Below are 23768 nucleotides of genomic sequence, written 5' to 3'. Positions count from 1 at the left end.
TACTCAATGAGTCAGTCATTATACATGCAGCAGATGAATGAATATATCATTTTAACACTTAATCATACCTGTGTTTAATGTAAATATTTTTTAAAGGGGACACAGTTAATTCACATGATATGTATTTTTTATTGAGTACTAATTGTTCAACTTATTTTAACTCTTTCAGTGCCTGTTTAGGGTGGTAATTTGAACCTTAAAGGAACACGTTGCCTTGGATCGGACGAGTTGGTCTATAAAAAAACGTTCGTACCCTTTTTTTAATAAAATGCATATGGTTGGAAATATGTTTTAAAAGTAGAATATAATGATCCACACAAATTTGCTTCGAAATTGCATGGTTTTCATTTTACTGTGCGAACTAACACGGTCGGCCATTTATGGGAGTCAAAAACTTGACCCTCATAAATAGCCGACCGTGTTAGTCGACGAGGTAAAAGGAAAACCACGCAATTTCAAGGCATGTTTGTGTGGATCACTGTATTCTACTTTTACAACATCTTTCCACCCATATGCATTTTATAACAAACGCTTTTCAAGACCAACTCGACCGATCCAAGGCAACGTGTCCCTTTAAATGCCAACACCAAAAAATTTGTTTACAAAATTTAAAACAATATTTCTCACAAAACAAAATGCTTGTTGCTGATTTGTGTTGCCTTGGTACATCCCAAAGTCAATATTGAGTGGGTCGTACGTTTGCAATTGATGACACTTTTGCAGATCCTACGTGCACGATCTTGACACTGAAAGATTTATGGTTATATTCATAATAGGTTTTTTTAATTAATGTACATTACATTGTACCTGTAGAGTGTAGTTTGTTTTATTCAAGTCTGCAGCAGTTTTGATATAAATCAGTTATTGTACATGTTTTGTCCCCCTTTTTCACAAACCTTTTTTTTCTTTTCTTTTAGACCTACTTCAATAATACAATGGTGTTGTAGTTCACACATTTTGAAGGGAAAATTAAATATTTAGCAATTTGAATTCAGTAGGAAGCATTCTTTCAAACATTATCAAGCATAAACAAAATGTTCTCCCCTACATTATTAACCATAAAAGTATTTCATAAACAAACAAAAATCCAAGCGTTTCACCCGACTCTAAGAGCACCTGCTTTTATAAATGATATATTTATGTTTCATAAAAAGGTATTCCTTCTGTTTAAAAAAATATATATATACAAATAAATATACCCTTGACCATGTTACGCCATAGTCAGCCCTTAAATACAGTGGACACTATTGGTAGTCTTCTCACTTGGTGTACCTCAACATATGCATAAAATAACCAACCTGTGAAAATTTGAGCTCAATCGGTTGTCGAAATTGCGAGATAATAATGGAAAAAAAAAACGTCCTTGTCACGCGAAGTTGTGTGCTTTCATATGCTTGATTTCGAGACCTCAAATTCTAAACTTGAGGTCCTGAAATCAAATTCATGAAAAATTACTTCTGTCTCGAAAACTACAACACTTCATAGGGAGCCGTTTCTCACAATGTTTTATACTACCAACCTCTCCCCATTCCTCTTTACCAAGTAAGGTTATATGCTAATAATTATTTTGAGTAATTACCAATAGTGTCCACTGCCTTTAAATACGCCCTTATCAAAGAATCTGTCAATTCACTCTCTTTCCTCTTGAATGGTAAGTATGCCATGTCCTTAGGCACCGGGATGTACAATTTGCACTGATATTACTGTCATTAGTTGGTAGTTGGTGCAGGCTTTGAATCTCAGCTTTGAGAGGACAAGGCCAGTTTCATGTTGCAAAGGGCACACAAGCTTGAAAATCTTGAATGTCTATGGGAAACTTTTGAAGGGGCACCAAGGCAAGACCAGGGCCCAATTTCATAGAGCTGCTAAGCACAAAAATTTGCTAAGCATAAAATTTCTTCTTTGATAAAAACAGGATTACCAACCAAATTTCTACGTGATCTTCAGGATAAGCTAACAACATCTGAATACCAGTAACAAGCAATATGCAACAGATGGAAATTTGGTTGGTAATCCTGTTTTTATCAAAAAAGATATTTCATGCTAAGCAAATTTTCGTGCTTAGCAGCTCTATGAAATTGGGCCCAGGACAACAGATGCCACCTGTGCAATTCAAGGCCTTCCGGTGTGTATATATCTAGCACGGATTAAATGCTACTTGCTTAGACTTGTATCAGCCCCAGGAAGAGTGGGTCAATATCCCAAATCAGTTAGGTGTAGCCCTCACCTTAAAGTGGTCGTCCGTCCTTGTGATGTTAAGCGATCTCTCACAAATTTTTATTATGTTTTAAATGCTATGAGATTGTCTGCACTGAAAAATGGAAACCAAAACGGTCTTTGGACTGCACTTAATGCAGATGCCTTATTCAATTATCTTCCCAAGAGATGCCCTCACCACCCTCGGTCTCAAGAAAGGTAAACCTAGTCAAGCTCTACAAATCTTGGTCTCAAGAAACAATGATGCTACTAGTCAAGCCCTCAAGAATTCAGAGATGAAGAAGGATGAGAAGCCCTAGAGAGAAAGTCTTGTATTTCATCAACGATCTCCTCACTGGATGCACCAAGCACCGTGTGATGCTGCCTGGATCTCGTCAACGACTGTTTTAATTGTCTATGCATTCCCGGCTGAGGGTTTAACTTCTCAAGGTCCGCTATACTCTTCAGTGGGTGATCTGAAGAAGAGGTTTGGTGTCCGAGGGATTTCAAGACGTCGCTGGGGAATTTGCCGTAGTGAGCTGTGGAGCAGAGGATGAGTGGACGATCTCGAGGTCTGAGGCGGTTGGCAACTGTCTTGGCTACTGCTGTGTGGGGGTCCATCAGATACCCTGATTAGGAAGATAAAAATGTCCTTTCAGATCGACGAGTTCACAGGCCTTGAACTTTGTTCTTCAAGGGGCACAGCAATATTTCTGTGGTAAGGGCCACCTCTTTGAGGAAAATATACATTTGAACATTGAACCTTACACGGGGCACCACAGCAAAAGCACAGGGCACCAAGGCAATTGTTGTGGGTGCCATGGAGCATTTCAAGGTCAGAGTTCAATATTGGGGGGGGGGGTATGCACAAAACTAATTAGGTTAGATACTACAGTGTTGGACGGATTGATTTAAGAGTACTAAATATGACACTTCAGACATTTCATGATAATCTGACATGGTTCTACTCCTACACAGATGTGGGACAAGCACTTTATACTCTGTGCTTCACAAACTCCTATACCCCATAAACTGCACCGACTAGTCAGGTGGTATGTTTACCCAAGATTCTAGGGCCAGTCTAAATTTTTACTGCTTCCCGCAGAATTCAGCTCTTTTGGCCCATAGAATTAACATGTTTAACTGGGCGTTGTTAGCACAGAATTCTGCAGTAAGCAGAGACAACTCAGATGTCTTAACCACAAGACAACAGACTGGTCCAGTAATAATTTGCCAGTTCCAATCCTGTAAAAACCTCTGCAAGTCTTTCATCATGTCAAACATTTGGGAAACTTTTAAATCCTGTGTACATCGCTTGAATATGTGAGGGAAACAAAACCAGACACTTAATGAGGCCCACTTCAAAGGCACACAAGGCTTGGAGGGTCTTTTAGCTACAGGAACCACACATTAATTAGTGTACAAATTGCATCAAGGATAAGGAATATTATTTTGGCTTTACCCTACATAAGAATGTAATAAAACTGATTCTGACTCGTGTGGGAAAAAACAAAGGCTACAGTTTTTCAAAAACAAAACAAACAAGGAACCTGATCAATCTTTCTGTTTGGTGCTAGCCACCTTATTTCTTTGAGGAAATCTGATTCTGATAATGGCTGGCATACCTGTTTGTGTGAAAGTCTTCTTGATGGTGGCCGAGTATTCTTCTTCTTTGCAGCAATCTGCGACAAGACCAAACTCATCTTGGATTCGCTCTAGAATCTGTCGGGACAATTAGATTAAAAAGAAGAAAAAAAACCAATTGACATATATTTGTCTCCACAGCAGATTCTGTGTAAGTCATACTACATTTTGCTTCAGGGATATCATTGGAAGCCCTCATTTCTATGCAAGACAGACTGGCATTTTTTATTCCCAGAGGCCTGTCTCTAAATTACGTCGAACCAAAACAATTTTTTAATTTTTAATCTCCCTTTTGAAATTAGAAAAAATATACACACACAAATCAAACTGGGCATGTATTTGCTGCCTTATTGAGACTGGGTGAGTTGGGGCAAGTTCCTCAACCTAACTTGGACAAGTCCAAAGTTGTGACTATCTTTGTGTAGTTGAAACCTAGGACCAAATGGTCTCTATATGGGGAATTCTAAAGAGATTGGTGTTTACAAGGAATTGAGTGTCCAAATTATATAGATAAAGGAAAGAACAAAAGAAGTCTCAACATTGATGTAAAACAGAGAATGTATGGCTCAGCATTTTTACCCATACACTGATGTGTGATTGCACTGTTTACTCAGTACTTTGACAAAATATCACAGGCATATTACTCAATTGGATTCGAACCCACGACCCTTGCAGTTCTAATCCTATTGGCAGCGGGTACAATAACGATATATAATAGATGTTAAATTTGCATCGCGATAAATATTATAATAATATAAGCATTTTGTTGTCTGTGTCACCTGAACAAGAGCTGCATTTATAATATGTTTATTGTCAAATTGAGCTTGTAGTGGTCTTTGATACGTACCCGAGGAGAAACTTTAAAGTAATTCTGTTTCCCCAGCTGCTCAAAGCATTGATTCACCTCTGCACCATCACCATCAGTAACAAGATACAAAAACCTGTATCCAAAACAAGGGGAAAAAAAGAGTTTTACATGACAAGTTGTAGTGGCTTGTCGTGGCGGAGCGGATAAGAGCACCGGACTCAAGCCCTGGTGTTTTTGTTCAGCAGAGTGTGGGTTCGAGTCCCAGTCATGGCACTTGTGTCCTTAAGCAAGACAGGATGCTTCGTCCTTCCGATGGGAGGTTAAGCCGTTAGTCCCGTGTTGTGTAACGCATGTAAATGAACCCATTGCACTTAGTGAAAAGAGAAGGGGTTCGCCCCGATGTTCCTGGTTTGATTGACTGCATATGGGCCACAGCACTTTGTAAGCCATTACATGGTGCTTTGTAAAGGAATTGGTATTGGAAAATACTGAATGTTGAAAGGGCCTTGAGTATCACTGAGCGCTATGTAAAAAGCAACTATGATTAGTATTACCAACAATTATGATACATGTAACTAAAAATAACATCCATACTGTGTGACCATGTGCTCAGTGCTACTATTGAATAACAATTTCCCAATTTAATATAACCCTTTACAACTTGCCTTTCTAGATTGGAGGACTTGAGGATATCAATGGCAGGTGCCATGGTAACATGCAAATGACGGTGTCGAAGGTCATAGCAACCTGTCTGGATAAACTCAGTCAAGACATTGTTTTCATTTGATGCACAGATGAACTTGCGGAAAGGAATTCCCATGGACTAATAAAACAAGAGATGCATACATTTACATTGTTACTCTTTTGTCATTGAATTCCTTCATTTACTACCTTGACAAATAATAGTTTTGAGAATATAAATTTTTGAAAAATGAGCAAAAACGAAAATGTGTTTATATAGTCTGGATCCTCACTATGCATTTTTTGTTTAGTGCTAATCATTATTCATACTCTGGGAATCCAACATCCTTATGTACATTCAATCGGTCGACCCAAGTTACTTGAGTCGAGCGAGATAAAGCAGCCAGCTAGTAATCTGCATGACACGCTTCCACTGTAAGTCACACTAAAACTTACTCCAATGTTTAACAGAACTTCTGGTAAACATTGGAGTCGCAATTCCTACAGACTTTTCAGAAGTGAGTATGAAATGCACTGAGCTAGTTTGGTTTGTTGAGGATTTATGCATGAAATGAATTGTTTTTGGACTTTGCATTCCACACATGCAAAGTGTCGAGGTCCTCCCACTTTCATAGGAAATGCCTTCGAACGACGAGTGGTTTTGAAAAGTTAAACACAACTGATTGCTAGTCTTGGATCCAGATGTAGCCGAGAGCCAGGAGTGTGCGCATACAGCAGTTTTTAATTTTTTATTTATCATAATAAAAAAAATGTGAATAGCTATGACACAAACAGGATTAAAGGCAGTGGACATTATTGGAAATTACTAAAAATAATTATTAGCATAAAATCTTACTTGGTAATGAGTAATGGGGAGAGGTTGATAGTATAAAACATTGTGAGAAACGGCTCTCTCTGAAGTGACGTAGTTTTCGAGACAGAAGTAATTTTCCACGAATTTGATTAATCAAGTATCTGAAAGCAAACAACTTCGTGTGACAAGGGTGTTTTTTCTTTCATAGTTATCTCGCAACATCAACGACCAATTGAGCTCAAATTTTCACAGGTTTGTTATTTTGTGCAGATGTCGAGATACACCGAAAGACTAGTCTTTGACAATAACCAATAGTGTCCAGTGTCTTTAAGCACAAAGTATGACCTTAGATTATCCTTTGTTTTTCATCTCACCTTGGCATAAATGGCAGCTAGTATATTCCCAAAGTTCCCAGTAGGTATACAGATATCGCACTCCTCACCAATCGATATCACTCCTCGTTGCGCTAGGTCCAGATACGCAGATGCATGGTGCACCACTTGGGGCACTAAGCGCCCCCAGTTGATTGAATTGGCTGCGCTTAAACGAACTCCATGACTGGCTAGTAGATTGTCATTGAGGGCGACATCATTGAAGATTCCTTTGATAGCAGTCTGGCAGAAATCAAAATCACTCTCCACACCTGTTGAGAGTTGAATTTGCTTTATGCGGTGATTCAATCTTGTTTCTTATCAAAAGACCATGTTTTTGACTGCACGAGGGCGCTTTTAACAGCAAATTTTCTTGCGTAGACCTTTCGCAAATACCCATTGCGCTAGCGCTTAGTGCCGAATCAGGGGGATGCTGGTCTAGCTAGCGATCAAACTTGATCGCGCGCGCATACCAAGAATTTGTTATAAGGTCTAATAAATAATAGTTATGGCAACTATGGAAATAAAAGTAAAAGTTCTCTTTACTTAATTTGCGTCACATAAGTTTGGTTCAATAACATGGTCAAAAATACTACAAACTGCTACATCATTGACTAAAAAATTAATTAAAATCATAACTGATAAACACTTTAAAGGCAGTGGACACTATTGGTGATTACTAAAAATAATTATTAGCATAAAACCTATCTTGGTGACGAGTAATGGGGAGAAGTTGATGGTATAAAAAAATGTGAGAAACGGCTCCCTCTGAAGTGGAGTAGTTTTCGAGAAAGAAGCAATTTTCCACGAATTTGATTTCGAGACCTCAAGTTTAGAACTTGAGGTCCCGCAATCAACCATCTAAACGCACACAACTTCGTGTGACAAGTGTGATTTTTTCTTTCATTATTATCTCGCAATTTTGATGACCGTTTGAGCTCAAATTTTCACAGGTTAGTTATTTTATGCATATGTTGAGATACACCAACTGTGAAGGCTAGTCTTTGACAATTACCAATAGTGTCCACTGCCTTTAAACACAAATTTAAATGATTGAAATTAAATTGTTTGTATTGTTGAGTCATTTAAATGACCACCAAAACATGAGTTTGCAAGCTGTAATGCCGAGTGTGTGAAACAAACATGTATGTGTTGTTGCACAAGGTCTGTTTGTGTAAAATTAGTCGATCTCTCAATCAACCTACCTACAACATGTACATTGGTCCCAGTGGCTGCCGTCATGAGTGACTTCTGTACTTCACTGATACCATCCTCTGGGTACAAGACCATTACCATACTACCACTTGAACCTTAACCAATAATAAAACAAAGCAAGATATCGTTAACAAGTCAAAAATATAACATCAGTTGTGTTATCCACATTAAGCCAGGTTCATACTTCCTGGAAATGTTTTGTGTGAAATAAATGTTCCTGCAGCACAATTGCCTGGGAGTGGGTACCGATTAATGCGTCACCAAAATTCCATTCACATTCGCAGAACCCAGGCGTTACTCATTAATTGACAAGACCAAAGACAATACAAGTCACAAAAGTCTTTGAAGTTAGATGCTTTCAGGAATGCTAAGGGCCCAATGGGCAGGGGAATAAAAGGGTTGCTTCCAGAGTGCTCATTGGCTTAAAAAAGCGCATAATATACACAATATTGCTATTAATTACAGGAAGACAAAGGAAAGAACCAACTTTAGAAATCTCGACAAGGAGTTTGTATGAACATTTTGTGTGAATGAACTGCTTCGTTGAGAACGCCCTCTCGTAGAGATCCTACTATGTCCTCATCCCACCCATCACCAGTAAGTGAGAGTTTAAACTAACTGCCTAAAGCCCGGTTCATACTTCCTGCAAATGCGAATGCGAAGCGAGCTTGGCATGAATTTGACGTCACAACCCTCCTTTCGCAGCGATATTCGCAAGTGAGTTCAGCAAAGTTGAACTGCTGCGAATTTTACGTTGCGAATTTGTGACGTCAACATTCGTATCGCATTCGCATTCGCAGGAAGTATGAACCGGGCACCACATAATTGGGAATGTTTGTCTGGATTTTGAACTTTTCTTTGACACGCCTCAACATAGACCTTTATTTTAATAGATGTTAAATTTGCATCGGGGATAAAGAATATTAATTTTTGGTTTTTACCCATATACACCGATGTGTGTTAGCACTGTATACCCAGTACTTTCCCGAGTCATGTGAAAAAAATCACAGGCATTCTAGTTGGTATGACACTGCTCTAGAATTGCAAAGGTCTTTGGTTGAATCCCACCCGAGTAAAATGCCTGTGATTTCTTTCTCATGACTCGGGGAAAGTACTGAGTATACAGTGCTACACACATCGGTGTATATGGGTAAAAACCAAAAATTAATATAGACCTTCATGCAAAATTACACCCATTGTGCAAGCGCTATCTGTTGATTGAGGTGTACGCTGGTCTAGCTAGGGATCAAACTTAAGAGCTAGCTAGACCAGCATGCACCTCATTCAATGCCTACAGCACGGGTACCAAGTATTTGTGATAAGGTCTATTTATTTGTTTATTTTATTTTTTTCATACATTATCATACAGCACAAGCCCCAAAAAACGGAGGAATAATTTTTTTGTTAACTTACAATAAAATACTAAAGCAAACAATATACCAAGAGAGTGTACATGTATGACCAATTAAATCTCCAAACCCTACTTTATGTGATATGACTCCCAAGGAGGCCTGTGTGTTAAAATTTTGTGGTGGACACTTATTCTCAAACGTTTGGGGTTCATTGGTACACACTATTAGTATCCGAAGTAATAAGGCTACACTAAACTGGCAGCAACAGTCCTTACACTTCCCACGATTGGCCGTGTACACAACACAGCGTATAATGAACACGCACGCTAAGTGCATATAAACACCCCACTAATATACCCTTCACAGAACCCGTCCTCATAGTAGTTAAACCTCGACGGAATTTCTTCAAATTTTTAGAATCTATTAATGAAGAATGTAGCTTAATAATTAATATTTTTTCATATTTTTCCTATGTATAGTTGTCAACTAATTCAAAGTTAAAGTCATCTCAAACGTTTGGGGCTCATCGATTTCCAAGTACCGCCAATACAGCGTATAGTTAACAGGCACGCTGACTGCATGAAAAGACCCCACTAATATACCCTTCACAGAACCCGTCCTCATAGTAATTAAACCTCGACGGAATTTCTTCAAATTTTTAGAATCTATTAATGAAGAATGTAGCTTAATAATTAATATTTTTTCATATTTTTCCTATGTATAATTGTCAACTTATTCAAAGTTAAAGTCATCTCAAACGTTTGGGGCTCATCGATTTCCAGTACCGCCAATACAGCGTATAGTCAACAGGCACGCTAACTGCATGAAAAGACCGCACTAATATACCCTTCACAGAACCCGTCCTCATAGTAGTTAAACCTCGACGGAATTTCTTCAAATTTTTAGAATCTATTAATGAAGAATGTAGCTTAATAATTAATATTTTTTCATATTTTTCCTATGTATAGTTGTCAACTAATTCAAAGTTAAAGTCATCTCAAACGTTTGGGGCTCATCGATTTCCAAGTACCGCCAATACAGCGTATAGTTAACAGGCACGCTGACTGCATGAAAAGACCCCACTAATATACCCTTCACAGAACCCGTCCCCAACGTATTTAAACCCCGGTAGAATTTCTTCAAAGTTTTAGAATCTATTAATGAAGAATGTAGCTTAATAATTAATATTTTTTCATATTTTTCCTATGTATAGTTGTCAACTAATTCAAAGTTAAAGTCATCTCAAACGTTTGGGGCTCATCGATTTCCAGTACCGCCAATACAGCGTATAGTCAACAGGCACGCTAACTGCATGAAAAGACCGCACTAATATACCCTTCACAGAACCCGTCCTCATAGTAGTTAAACCTCGACGGAATTTCTTCAAATTTTTAGAATCTATTAATGAAGAATGTAGCTTAATAATTAATATTTTTTCATATTTTTCCTATGTATAGTTGTCAACTAATTCAAAGTTAAAGTCATCTCAAACGTTTGGGGCTCATCGATTTCCAAGTACCGCCAATACAGCGTATAGTTAACAGGCACGCTGACTGCATGAAAAGACCCCACTAATATACCCTTCACAGAACCCGTCCTCATAGTAATTAAACCTCGACGGAATTTCTTCAAATTTTTAGAATCTATTAATGAAGAATGTAGCTTAATAATTAATATTTTTTCATATTTTCCTATGTATAATTGTCAACTTATTCAAAGTTAAAGTCATCTCAAACGTTTGGGGCTCATCGATTTCCAGTACCGCCAATACAGCGTATAGTCAACAGGCACGCTAACTGCATGAAAAGACCGCACTAATATACCCTTCACAGAACCCGTCCTCATAGTAGTTAAACCTCGACGGAATTTCTTCAAATTTTTAGAATCTATTAATGAAGAATGTAGCTTAATAATTAATATTTTTTCATATTTTTCCTATGTATAGTTGTCAACTAATTCAAAGTTAAAGTCATCTCAAACGTTTGGGGCTCATCGATTTCCAAGTACCGCCAATACAGCGTATAGTTAACAGGCACGCTGACTGCATGAAAAGACCCCACTAATATACCCTTCACAGAACCCGTCCCCAACGTATTTAAACCCCGGTAGAATTTCTTCAAAGTTTTAGAATCTATTAATGAAGAATGTAGCTTAATAATTAATATTTTTTCATATTTTTCCTATGTATAGTTGTCAACTAATTCAAAGTTAAAGTCATCTCAAACGTTTGGGGCTCATCGATTTCCAGTACCGCCAATACAGCGTATAGTCAACAGGCACGCTAACTGCATGAAAAGACCGCACTAATATACCCTTCACAGAACCCGTCCTCATAGTAGTTAAACCTCGACGGAATTTCTTCAAATTTTTAGAATCTATTAATGAAGAATGTAGCTTAATAATTAATATTTTTTCATATTTTTCCTATGTATAGTTGTCAACTTATTCAAAGTTAAAGTCATCTCAAACGTTTGGGGCTCATCGATTTCCAAGTACCGCCAACACAGCGTATAGTCAACAAGCACGCTGACTGTAATAACAGATCCCACTATTATACCCTTCACAGAACCTATCCTCATAGTATTTAAACCTCGACGGAATTTCTTCAAATTTTTAGAATCTATTGTTGAGGAATGTAGCTTAGTATATAATTTTTTTCATTTGGGGCTCATCGATTTCCGTGTACACAGGGGGCTATTTTCACTCGTGTCACCTAAGAGCTTCAACTTTCCGAAAACTTTGACCAGCCGTCTTCAAAAGTTGAAATATCGTCATCGGCCGCAGTAAGCACAAGCATGACACTTATACAGTCGATTCGATATCTTAAAAGCACATCATTATTCTGATGGATGAAAACAAAGTGTCAACGCTTGAACAGTCTTTTGTGGGCCAACAAAATGAAAAAGAGAGGAGGATTAACTAATAATGCAGCGTTCTTACTTTGTATGATTCAATGTATACATTGAAAAAAAAAAATGATTAATAAAATATTGAAAAAAGCGTTCACATTATTATTGTTTTTTATTTTGTTTCTATTATATTTTATGAAAAATTTCCAGACTTCCACAACATTTTTGGAAACAACTATTTCTTTGAGGGGCTTGTATTGAAATGAACTTCTTAAAAATTAGGCTTAAGACTAATACAACATTATAAGGTTTTTATATAAATACGAATCCTATATTTTACCTAATGTTTACAGGTAAACAAAAAATAATGGGACGCTTTCAAGATTTGTTTTCATATGGTGCTAAAACATTTCGTTAAAATAGCTATAGTGTCCGCTAGTCATACGTCCTCCACGAAGGCGGTGTGGACCGTCAAATATTGATAATTTTAAAATGCAAGCTTACGAAGTTGCAACATTACAGGATTCTCCATTTTCCTTACAGATACCAGTACTTGACAGACGTCTTGGTTTTAGAAGCCATAAAGCATCTTTTTCACAAGGTTGCAGTCTTGACGTCTCTGACCAGAAATGCAGTCAGCGTGCCTGTTGACTATACGCTGTTTTGCGGTACTTGGAAATCGATGAGCCCCAAACGTTTGAGATGACTTTAACTTTGAATAAGTTGACAATTATACTTAGGAAAAATATGAAAAAATAATATTTATTAAGCTACATTCTTCATTAACAGATCCTAAAACTTTGAAGAAATTCTACCGAGGTTTAAATACTATGAGGACGGATTCTGTGAAGGGTATAATAGCGGGGTCTTTTCATGCAGTCAGCGTGCCTGTTGACTATACGCTGTATAGGCAGTACTGGGAAATCGATGAGCCCCAAACGTTTGAGATGACTTTAACTTTGAATAAGTTGACAATTATACATAGGAAAAATATGAAAAAATAATATTTATTAAGCTTCATTCTTCATTAATAGATTCTAAAACTTTGAAGAAATTCTATTGAGGTTTAAATACTTTGAGGACGGATTCTACGAAGGGTATAATAGTGGGGTCTTTTCATGCAGTCAGCGTGCCTGTTGACTATACGCTGTATTGGCGGTACTAGGAAATCGATGAGCCCCAAACGTTTGAGATGACTTTAACTTTGAATAAGTTGACAACTATACATAGGAAAAATATGAAAAAATATTATTTATTAAGCTTCATTCCTCAATAAAAGATTCTAAAAATTTGAAGAAATTCTACCGGGGTTTAATTACTCTGAGGATGTGTTCGGTGAAGGGTATAATAGTGGGGTGTTTTTATGCAGTTAGCGTGCCTGTTAACTATACGCTGTATTGGCGGTACTGGGAAATCGATGAGCCCCAAACGTTTGAGATGACTTTAACTTTGAATAAGTTGACAACTATACATAGGAAAAATATGAAAAAATATTAATTATTAAGCTACATTCTTCATTAATAGATCCTAGAAATTTAAAAAAATTCTGCCGAGGTTTAAATACTATGAGGACGGGTTCTGTGAAGGGTATATTAGTGCGGTCTTTTCATGCAGTCAGCGTGCCTGTTAACTATACGCTGTATTGGCGGTACTAGGAAATCGATGAGCCCCAAACGTTTGAGATGACTTTAACTTTGAATTAGTTGACAACTATACATAGGAAAAATATGAAAAAATATTATTTATTAAGCTACATTCTTCATTGATAGATTCTAAAAATTTGAAGAAATTCCATCGAGGTTTAAGTTTTATGAGGATGTGTTCGGTGAAGGGTAAAATAGTGGGGTGTTTTTATGCAGTTAGCGTGCCTGTTAACTATACGCTGTATTGGCGGTACTGGGAAATCGATGAGCCCCAAACGTTTGAGATGACTTTAACTTTGAATAAGTTGACAACTATACATAGGAAAAATATGAAAAAATATTATTTATTAAGCTTCATTCCTCAATAAAAGATTCTAAAAATTTGAAGAAATTCTACCGGGGTTTAATTACTCTGAGGATGTGTTCGGTGAAGGGTATAATAGTGGGGTGTTTTTATGCAGTTAGCGTGCCTGTTAACTATACGCTGTATTGGCGGTACTGGGAAATCGATGAGCCCCAAACGTTTGAGATGACTTTAACTTTGAATAAGTTGACAACTATACATAGGAAAAATATGAAAAAATATTAATTATTAAGCTACATTCTTCATTAATAGATCCTAGAAATTTAAAAAAATTCTGCCGAGGTTTAAATACTATGAGGACGGGTTCTGTGAAGGGTATATTAGTGCGGTCTTTTCATGCAGTCAGCGTGCCTGTTAACTATACGCTGTATTGGCGGTACTAGGAAATCGATGAGCCCCAAACGTTTGAGATGACTTTAACTTTGAATTAGTTGACAACTATACATAGGAAAAATATGAAAAAATATTATTTATTAAGCTACATTCTTCATTGATAGATTCTAAAAATTTGAAGAAATTCCATCGAGGTTTAAGTTTTATGAGGATGTGTTCGGTGAAGGGTAAAATAGTGGGGTGTTTTTATGCAGTCAGCGTGCCTGTTAACTATACGCTGTATTGGCGGTACTGGGAAATCGATGAGCCCCAAACGTTTGAGATGACTTTAACTTTGAATAAGTTGACAACTATACATAGGAAAAATATGAAAAAATATTATTTATTAAGCTTCATTCCTCAATAAAAGATTCTAAAAATTTGAAGAAATTCTACCGGGGTTTAATTACTCTGAGGATGTGTTCGGTGAAGGGTATAATAGTGGGGTGTTTTTATGCAGTTAGCGTGCCTGTTAACTATACGCTGTATTGGCGGTACTGGGAAATCGATGAGCCCCAAACGTTTGAGATGACTTTAACTTTGAATAAGTTAGCAATTATAAATAGGAAAAATATAAAAAAATATTATTTATAAAGCTACATTCTTCATGAGTAGATCCTAAAAATTTGAAGAAATTCCGTCGAGGTTTAAATACTTTGAGGACGGATTCTGTGAAGGGTATAATAGCGGGGTCTTTTCATGCAGTCAGCGTGCCTGTTGACTATACGCTGTATAGGCAGTACTGGGAAATCGATGAGCCCCAAACGTTTGAGATGACTTTAACTTTGAATAAGTTGACAATTATACATAGGAAAAATATGAAAAAATAATATTTATTAAGCTTCATTCTTCATTAATAGATTCTAAAACTTTGAAGAAATTCTATTGAGGTTTAAATACTTTGAGGACGGATTCTACGAAGGGTATAATAGTGGGGTCTTTTCATGCAGTCAGCGTGCCTGTTGACTATACGCTGTATTGGCGGTACTAGGAAATCGATGAGCCCCAAACGTTTGAGATGACTTTAACTTTGAATTAGTTGACAACTATACATAGGAAAAATATGAAAAAATATTATTTATTAAGCTACATTCTTCATTGATAGATTCTCCAAATTTGAAGAAATTCCATCGAGGTTTAAGTTTTATGAGGATGTGTTCGGTGAAGGGTAAAATAGTGGGGTGTTTTTATGCAGTTAGCGTGCCTGTTAACTATACGCTGTATTGGCGGTACTGGGAAATCGATGAGCCCCAAACGTTTGAGATGACTTTAACTTTGAATAAGTTGACAACTATACATAGGAAAAATATGAAAAAATATTATTTATTAAGCTTCATTCCTCAATAAAAGATTCTAAAAATTTGAAGAAATTCTACCGGGGTTTAATTACTCTGAGGATGTGTTCGGTGAAGGGTATAATAGTGGGGTGTTTTATGCAGTTAGCGTGCCTGTTAACTATACGCTGTATTGGCGGTACTGGGAAATCGATGAGCCCCAAACGTTTGAGATGACTTTAACTTTGAATAAGTTGACAACTGTACATAGGAAAAATATGAAAAAATATTATTTATTAAGCTACATTCTTCATTAATAGATTCTGAACATTTGAAGAAATTATACCGAGGTTTAAATACTATGAGGACGGGTTTTGTGAAGGGTATAATAGTGGGGATCTGTTCTTGCACCGCGGAGCCGTGCTGGCGCCCTCTACTGGCTGATATGTGTAACATCGCACTGTGACTGTTGCATGAAAGGCAGACAAATAGGCAGCGCCTAACGACTTGTCATCAAGTCTACTGGCTGATTGGCACGCACGAATGTTACAGTATTCACTATACGCTGTATTGGCGGTACTTGGAAGTCGATGAGCCCCAAACGTTTGAGATGACTTTAACTTTGAATAAGTTGACAACTATACATAGGAAAAAGCTGAAAACAGACTATTTATTAAGCTACATTCGTCATTAATACATTCTAAAAATTTGAAGAAATTCCGTCGAGGGTTAAATATTATGAGGTTGGGTTATGTGAAGGGTAATAGTGGGGTCTGTTCTTGCAGTCAGCGTGCCTGTTGACTACACGCTGTATTCTGACACGGAAATCGATGGGCCCCCAAACGTTTTAGTTGGGACTAGGTGAAGTTTAGCAATAACACGGGACATGGTCAATATTTCCTTCGGATACTTATTAGTGTGTACCAATGAACCCCAAACGTTTGAGAATAAGTGTCCACCAAATTTTGTGGCCATCTTACCGGCAAACTTGCTGAATCCATCAAGCACTGCACTACCAGTATCACCGGATGTTGCCACAAGAATTAGATATCTAAAATACATTACAAAGCAATAAATGAGAGGTTGAAGAGACGAGTCTTAAAGGGACACATTGCCTTGGATCGGTTGAGATGGTCTATGAAAAGTGTTTGAAATTGTTTGTAATAAACTGCATATGGTTAGAAAGACGTTTGAAAGGAGAATATAATGATCCACACAATCATGCCTTGAAACTGCGTGATTTTCCTTATACTTTGTGAAATAACACGGTCCACCATTTTATGGAGTCAACAACTTGACTCCACAAATTGGCGTACCGTGTTGGCCCTGACGTACCGGTATATGGAAAACCATGCACTTTCCAGGCATATTTGTATGGATGGTTATGCTATTTTTAAAACATATTTCTAACCATAATATGCATTTTGAACAGTTTCAAACGCCTTTTCTAGACCAGCTTGCTCGATCCAAGGCAACGTGTCCCTTTAAGATGATGTTTGAATATTGAAATCATCAGATCAGTGCTATAAGATCGTCAGTTTCAATTTCATATCCGTTATGATTGAAAGGGCGTTGAATAAAAAATGCAACCCACAAATAAATGTTATTTTCTGAGACAAGACAATTTTTTTTTACAGGAATTGTTCTTAAACATTTTTTCTTTCTAAATACATTTTAACTTTACCTTTCTGTTTCTTCTTTTCTCAATACAGCTTGTGTGAAGAACTGTGGCATTATCTGAAGAGCTGAATCCTTAAAAGAAGCTGTCGGTCCGTGAAATACCTCCATGACGTATTGATTGTCTTGAAGATGAAAAACTGGAACGATACTCTCACTCTCAAATGTCTCTGACGAATATGCCTGATGGACGGCATCAGCAAGAGATGTTGGATGAATGTCCGTAGGATGAATCCATCGTTCAAGAATCCGCTGGGCTCTCTCCTGATAGGTGCATCTGAGAATCCTTTCCCACTGTCTAACGTTTAAACATGGAAATGCCCTGTCTGGAACGTACAGCCCTCCATCCCCAGCTAGACCTTGCAAGACCACGTCTTTGAAATCAGGTTCCTGAGAAGGTGATGATTCATCACGTTGGTTCCGGGTAGAAATGTATCGATAGCTTTTCCGGTAGTCCTCGTAAGCGAGTAGGACTTTCTCTGTAACATTCTCAGGGTCTTCAAACCTCTCACAGATGATTCTAACATCGTAGACCCCCTCATAGAACTGTTGTCTGAATCTGAGCAGGTCTAGCATCGAGGCTCCTGGTAATTGTCCGACAATGCGGTCAACCTTCATCCGATTCAGACGTTCTGCAATGTCGTGTTCATCAACATCCAGGAAAACGACGAGCCCCGTTTGGGCAGCATGTTGCAGTGACTGTCTGTGCATGGGAACCGATCCACTTAGGGAGAGGATGCTGCTGCTTAGGTCTAAATTCAACAAGGCTTCTCCTTCAGCAGCCACAAAGTTATCAGGACCAACTTCAGTTAGCTTCAAGGATGAAAAACAAAATGTTTCTATTTAGTACAGAAATGTTTTTGTTATGATAAAGCAGTGTTTGTATCTCCTCAGTGCTCTCTGAAACCTACTGGGGAAATCCCAAGAAGCACATAGGTCATTGCGATGCGTGTAACCATTCATCCTGACAGTCTGGGACCATCAGAGAGTAGGTTGGAGTTGAGCCCATGACAGCTTCTATATTCTAGAGCATGTAGAGCCGCAGACCTCAAAACTCACCTTGCTGCCCATGTTACCAACATGGGCCAACTTGATATAAATTGCAGTACAGACTGAGATTAACAAACTGCCAGAGTGATAATTCATCCATGTCAGATGATTTGTTTACTCCATTGTGTCTCAGAACAAACCTTACAACTTTTTCCAAAATCAGTCTTACATTTTTTACCCAAATGCTTAAGTCATTTAGCACACATTCATAAAAATAAAGAGGCTTTACAACCTACTACTTGCATCACTACACAATGAGTGCAGTCGTCTTTTTTGTTGGTCACAGTCCACTCCACAGAGGTACAGAAATTCAAAAGTATAAATTTGAAAAGAAAATTTCAAAGAGAAGTCTTGGTTTACCAATCAAATTATAAATAATTTCAATACCAATTTTCTTCAATAGTTACAAGTTTGTCTAGCCGAGCTAGTGCAGTGTGGGGGTGTGGCACAGTTTCCAGATTGTCATAAACAGTGTTAAGTGGGGATAACTTTCCGTATGGTGCCACCACCTTTTCACTCATTTTTACAAAAAGGGATATCTCATTGAGGTAAATTAGATACTATATTATTTCATATCGAATGAAAAAGTGGTGGCGCCATACGGAAACTTTTCCTTTAGTGGCGCTTTTAATGTTTCCCTACCTTTTGAGCCACAGTCATATTCCAGTGTCTCTCTAAATAGTCATTGTCAAAGTCGACCACAGGCCAGCCAAGTTTACGAGCCAGAATTCTACCCACGGTGGTCTTTCCACAGCCTGGACTCCCCATTAAGATGATGTTACTCTTCTCCTGTCAACAACAACAATTATTTGTTAATATTTAAATTATACACACTGGGCACAAACGGTTGATCAATGCAATCAGTTGTTCTCGATCCACGATCGGTAGATTCTGTTAGTACGATACCTGTGACTTAACCCTCCTTTAAAGGCAGTGGACACCTTTAGTATTAATATATAATAATAATAATAACCCGTTTTTATATAGCGCTTTTCACACCCGGAGGGCGTCCCAAAGCGCTTCACATTATTACCCCTGGTCACTGGGCCTTAATTCACTCCTTAAACCATCTCAGCTCCCTGGTAGGGAGTATGCAGCCTGTGCAACATTAATATGCGCTACTCGGCTAAATCAATCACAAGAACCATCTCTGCCCTCACAGGTACCCATTTACCCCTGGGTGGAGAGAAGCAATTATAGTTAAGTGTCTTGCTCAGAGACACAAGTGTCACGACCGGGATTCGAACCCACACTCTGCTGAACAGAAGCATCAGAGCTTGAATTCGGTGCTCTTATCCGCTCGGCCACGACACCCCAATTCAGAGACCAGTATCTCACGTATTCCAACAAAGTGCATAAAACAAAAACTCTGTGAAATTTTGACTCAGTTCAGATGGTCATTGAATTTGCATGAGAATAATGACAGGAGAAAAACAATTTGTGTGCTTTCAGATGCCTAATAAAAGGCTTCAGGCCCAAAGTCTTTAAATATTTGAGTGAGAAATTACCTTTCTCAAAAACTATGTCACTTAGAGGGAGCCGTTTAAAAAAAAGTGAGTTGCGGCAGCGAGTTGACGTCACAAGTGAGTTGACGGCGAGTTGACGGCAAGTACTAGAGTAGGACCCCATGAGGGGGTCTGCACGTTTATCATGTTTATCACCTGTTTCCAGTTGTGGCAGTCATGGAGTGTGACAAGAAAAGGCCCAGCCTGCACACAATAACAACATTTACTCTGACCTCAAATTTCATTCATTGGAGAGAAAATGTAAACAAATAATAAAATATTTAATATAATGTCTATTGTGTGTGTCTATCCTGTTTTGTAAACTTTTGTATGATTGTATTTTTTTTTTTATGTGATTGTGAGTGCCATAAATAACAATAAGGAATTAAAGTATTAATTTATATTAATACCATGGATTTTGCAACGTCCCCCACCCACCCACAGACAGCCCCAACCACATCCCGTACATCGCACAACAGCTAGCCCAACCTGCCCACCCTCATGGTCATGCCCAACTAACTTACACGGAATCCAGCCTGGATTTCAGAGGTCACGGTGGTTAGCGATCTTCTTACTCCCCTGCTCAATCTGAATAAATTGTCAATGTCATCATCATATTCCACCAGGCTGGCCAAAGACGATCTTTTAAGAAGTAGACCACCATGTGGACCAAATCCATATCTAGCACTTTGCTTTGCAAAATGTTTCCACCTAACTAAGCATTGCGCCATTATAAATCTTTGCATTTGAAAATATCTTTAAAACTAAAAAGCACAGCGTTTCTGTGGTGATGGCATCGTCTGCTGTCAACTTGTGCGGTACCCATCTCCAAAAGTCATAGCTTTATTAAACTATTTGCACTAGCAAGTAAAGTACCGACTACAAACTGATGCAAATTACAAAGAAGCTTTTTGATTGGCCACATAACAAAGATTTTAGTGTTCCGGCCAATGAAAAATACTTTGATACAGATACTGGGCAACAGCCGATAGCGGGCGGTATATCGCACTCGCTCTCACGGTCGGTTTGTTATGGTGGACCTGAAGGGACATCGCATATCGCAAACGTGTGCGCATACGTATGCAATGTCGTGAAACAATTCGCAAATATGTGCGCACACGAATGCAATGTCGTGAAACAATTCACGAATATTTGCGCACACGTATGCAATGTCGTGAAACAATTCGCAAATATGTGCGCACACGTATGTAATGTCGTGAAACAATTCGCGAATATGTGCGCACACGTCTGCGAATATTATTTGCGATGTCGTGCATTTTATTGCATACCATGTTGCATACCTTTGAATAAAATGTCTAATGATCTGGGGGGTTTCTTTCCAACAGTGAGATAAGCGGTAGTCATTACAGCAGTAGTCTTTGTTTTGAGGCAAGCGAGGCGTGTGGTCGTCCTTGGCCTGGTGCCAAGTTCCTGGGTATACACATGCTTTACAGAGGGAGCCTGCTGTAGCGCCACAGTACTCCCTAGATCGGTAACAAATTATCCACAACTATGACATCATCCTAATGGTATGCAACATGGTATGCAATAAAATTCACGACATTGCAAAACAAATCGCACTCGTGTGCGCACATATTCACGATTTGGTTCACGAAATTGCATACGTGTGCGCACATATTCACGATTTGGTTCACGAAATTGCATACGTGTGCGCACATATTCACGATTTGGTTCACGAGATTGCATACGTGTGCGCACACATTCGCGATTTGTTTCACGACATTGCATACGTGTGCGCACATATTCGCGAATTGTTTCACGACATTGCATACGTGTGCGCACATATTCGCGAATTGTTTCACGATATTGTATACGTGTGCGCATATATTCGCGATTTGTTTCACGACATTGCATACGTGTGCGCACACGTTTGCGTTATGCGATGTCCCTTCGGGGCCACCATAGTTTGTGTATGTAGTAGCTCGGTCGGCGAACTTTCTTCAACCAGAGGCTGGTCATCTCGCCCCCTAGAAAAGTCGTCCACAGAAAATACTTCAGCCGTCACTGTTTATTGTGGATTCATTATTTGTTCCTCCCTGAATCAGTGAATATGTCTCACTTGACTCAAATGTTTAATTCATTGATTGCTATTTAGCCTATTATATTTGTAAAAGACATGTCCAACGTTTATTAAGTATTTGTTTGGGTTAGTTTATTGCTCCATGGGGTTATTAAGCGCCGCCCGCCGCTAGCTCAGCTGCTTATACTTTTCTTTTCTTAACGGGGCGTTTTTTGTGTGGAAGAAATCAACGGTTTTCTTCTTCAGGATTTACCACGCTATGGTAACAGAATAAGATTAATATAACAACTCAATTTATTAACCGTGCTTACGGCAATTTCACGGGTTAGCGGCGAATTTTGGCTTCTACGCGTGCGTACTCCACGTTACTAAATAGGCATTCTATGCTTACAAGGCTAGCGCAGAAGTTCGGCGCTTGATAAGTAAGCGGGGAATCGGTGATCGTAAACGCAGAATTCGGAGGTAAGCAGAGCCATGAAGTTGGGGCCCGGTCCTTGCTCTATGAATGTACGATATAGCTGACGAAGACTTTTTACCGAAACTTGATCTACTATTTACAAAATAAAAAATAAAAACATAAAAAAATAAATACATACGTGACGTGATTATCGGAAATTTTGGTTTATTTTTGGAAACCACAGACTGTAATGAAAAAGTTGAAATCTTTTCCAGGATTTAAAAAAATAATATCCAAGGAAAGTCAACAAACCTAAATAAACCACTGGTTAAAAGACTACTTTGTGATCAATATTCATTTTTCCGAAATAGGGTAGCCTTGCTCAAGGCAGTCGCATTATTCGCTCCGAACAGACGCAGCTGTAAACCCACCCGCCGTATACTCTGTGCATGGTGTGTGCGATCACACCGAATGACCCACCCGTATACACACTGTCACATCGCACGAATACTGTTCACACAAGTCATCGCACTCGTACACCACTAACCGCATGCGGAGGCCGTCAGGCCGACAGCCTTGTCGGATCTGTATCTTCCCGTTTTAATGTGTTGTATTGAAAAAATTCCAATAGTGGACGAAATTGGGGGGGCTCGAGGATATGCTAGTATGCAGCTCATGAATATGTATATCGTTCGTCAGACCTATCAGACAACACAGGATGTGAGGCAAATGAATTATTCATTTTGACGTCCAATCACGCACTTCCCTTATCACGACCTTTGGACCCTATCATGCGTCCGTGGTGGTGGTGTGTGAGGTAAACATGTCTCGTCTTTCGCAGGCATTATGGTAATGAGCTGACCGTGGGAACTCTTCGCTTATTATAGTAATGAGGTCAGTGGCTTCAACACAGATCCTACAAGGCTGTCGGCCTGACGGCCTCCGCATGCGGATAGTGTACGGGGGCATCGTGTCGTGCGATGTTACGCACAGTGAATACGGGTGGGTTTTACGCACAGTGAATACGGGTGGGTTTTTATACAGCGGCGGTCTTTTTTCGGAGTGATAATTCGACTGCCTTGAGCAAGGCTAGAAATAGGGCGATGCCATTGGATAAAAATAACAAAAGCGGCGACACCCGCCACCACACTGCGCCGCTCGCTAGGATTTAGCAGTGCGCATGCGCGAGTTGAGCAGCGCCATTACTACTAAGAGGATTTGACTCGATGACGTAGTTCTTAATTTCACCAAGAAAAGGTAAACAAATTTTGTTTTAATTTCTTCCTGTTGAAATGCATTTCCGTAAAACCGCTGGTAATTCGTGCATGGTAATCTTTGGTTATTTTGCACTAAAAATATATGTACAAAATCCCCTTAATTTCATTCTGACTCCGTGCCCAAAACAAACTCATGAATAATCCGATTCTGTTCACTGTGTGCCACTCACTGTGGTGTAGCCCTGGTAGGACGTCAGTCAGTGCCACTGCACTGACGTCTTGGGTATAAAGGTTCTTT

At 38.7% G+C, this 23768-nt stretch overlaps 1 protein-coding gene across 1 annotated transcript; it reads right to left on the bottom strand.

The window, feature by feature from the left end:
* Positions 1–554: 554 nt before the first annotated feature.
* On the bottom strand, positions 555–20613 carry LOC139952061 (threonine synthase-like 1). The gene is made up of 10 exons (XM_071951003.1): positions 20340–20613; positions 18953–19099; positions 17268–18073; positions 16564–16634; positions 7720–7824; positions 6518–6786; positions 5314–5471; positions 4688–4781; positions 3822–3918; positions 555–2825 (listed from the first exon to the last, which is right to left on the bottom strand). The coding sequence occupies exons 1-10, from the start codon at positions 20559–20561 to the stop codon at positions 2479–2481; spliced, it is 2316 nt and encodes a 771-aa protein (XP_071807104.1). The 5' UTR covers positions 20562–20613; the 3' UTR covers positions 555–2478.
* Between the last annotated feature and the right edge of the window lie 3155 nt (positions 20614–23768).

Source organism: Asterias amurensis, chromosome 2 (genome assembly GCF_032118995.1).
Source record: "Asterias amurensis chromosome 2, ASM3211899v1".
NCBI classification, from domain to species: Eukaryota; Metazoa; Echinodermata; class Asteroidea; order Forcipulatida; family Asteriidae; genus Asterias; species Asterias amurensis.
This window is presented reverse-complemented; position numbering and strand designations above follow the sequence as displayed.

Coding starts and splice junctions, on each gene's coding strand:
- LOC139952061 (XM_071951003.1), bottom strand. CDS start 20,561: ATGCAAAGATTTATAATGGCGCAATGCTTAGTTAGGTGGAAACATTTT. Junction 6,787..7,719: donor GACCAATGTACATGTTGTAG/GTAGGTTGATTG, acceptor AACTCTCAACAG/GTGTGGAGAGTGATTTTGAT. Junction 2,826..3,821: donor GAAGACTTTCACACAAACAG/GTATGCCAGCCA, acceptor CTTCCTAATCAG/GGTATCTGATGGACCCCCAC.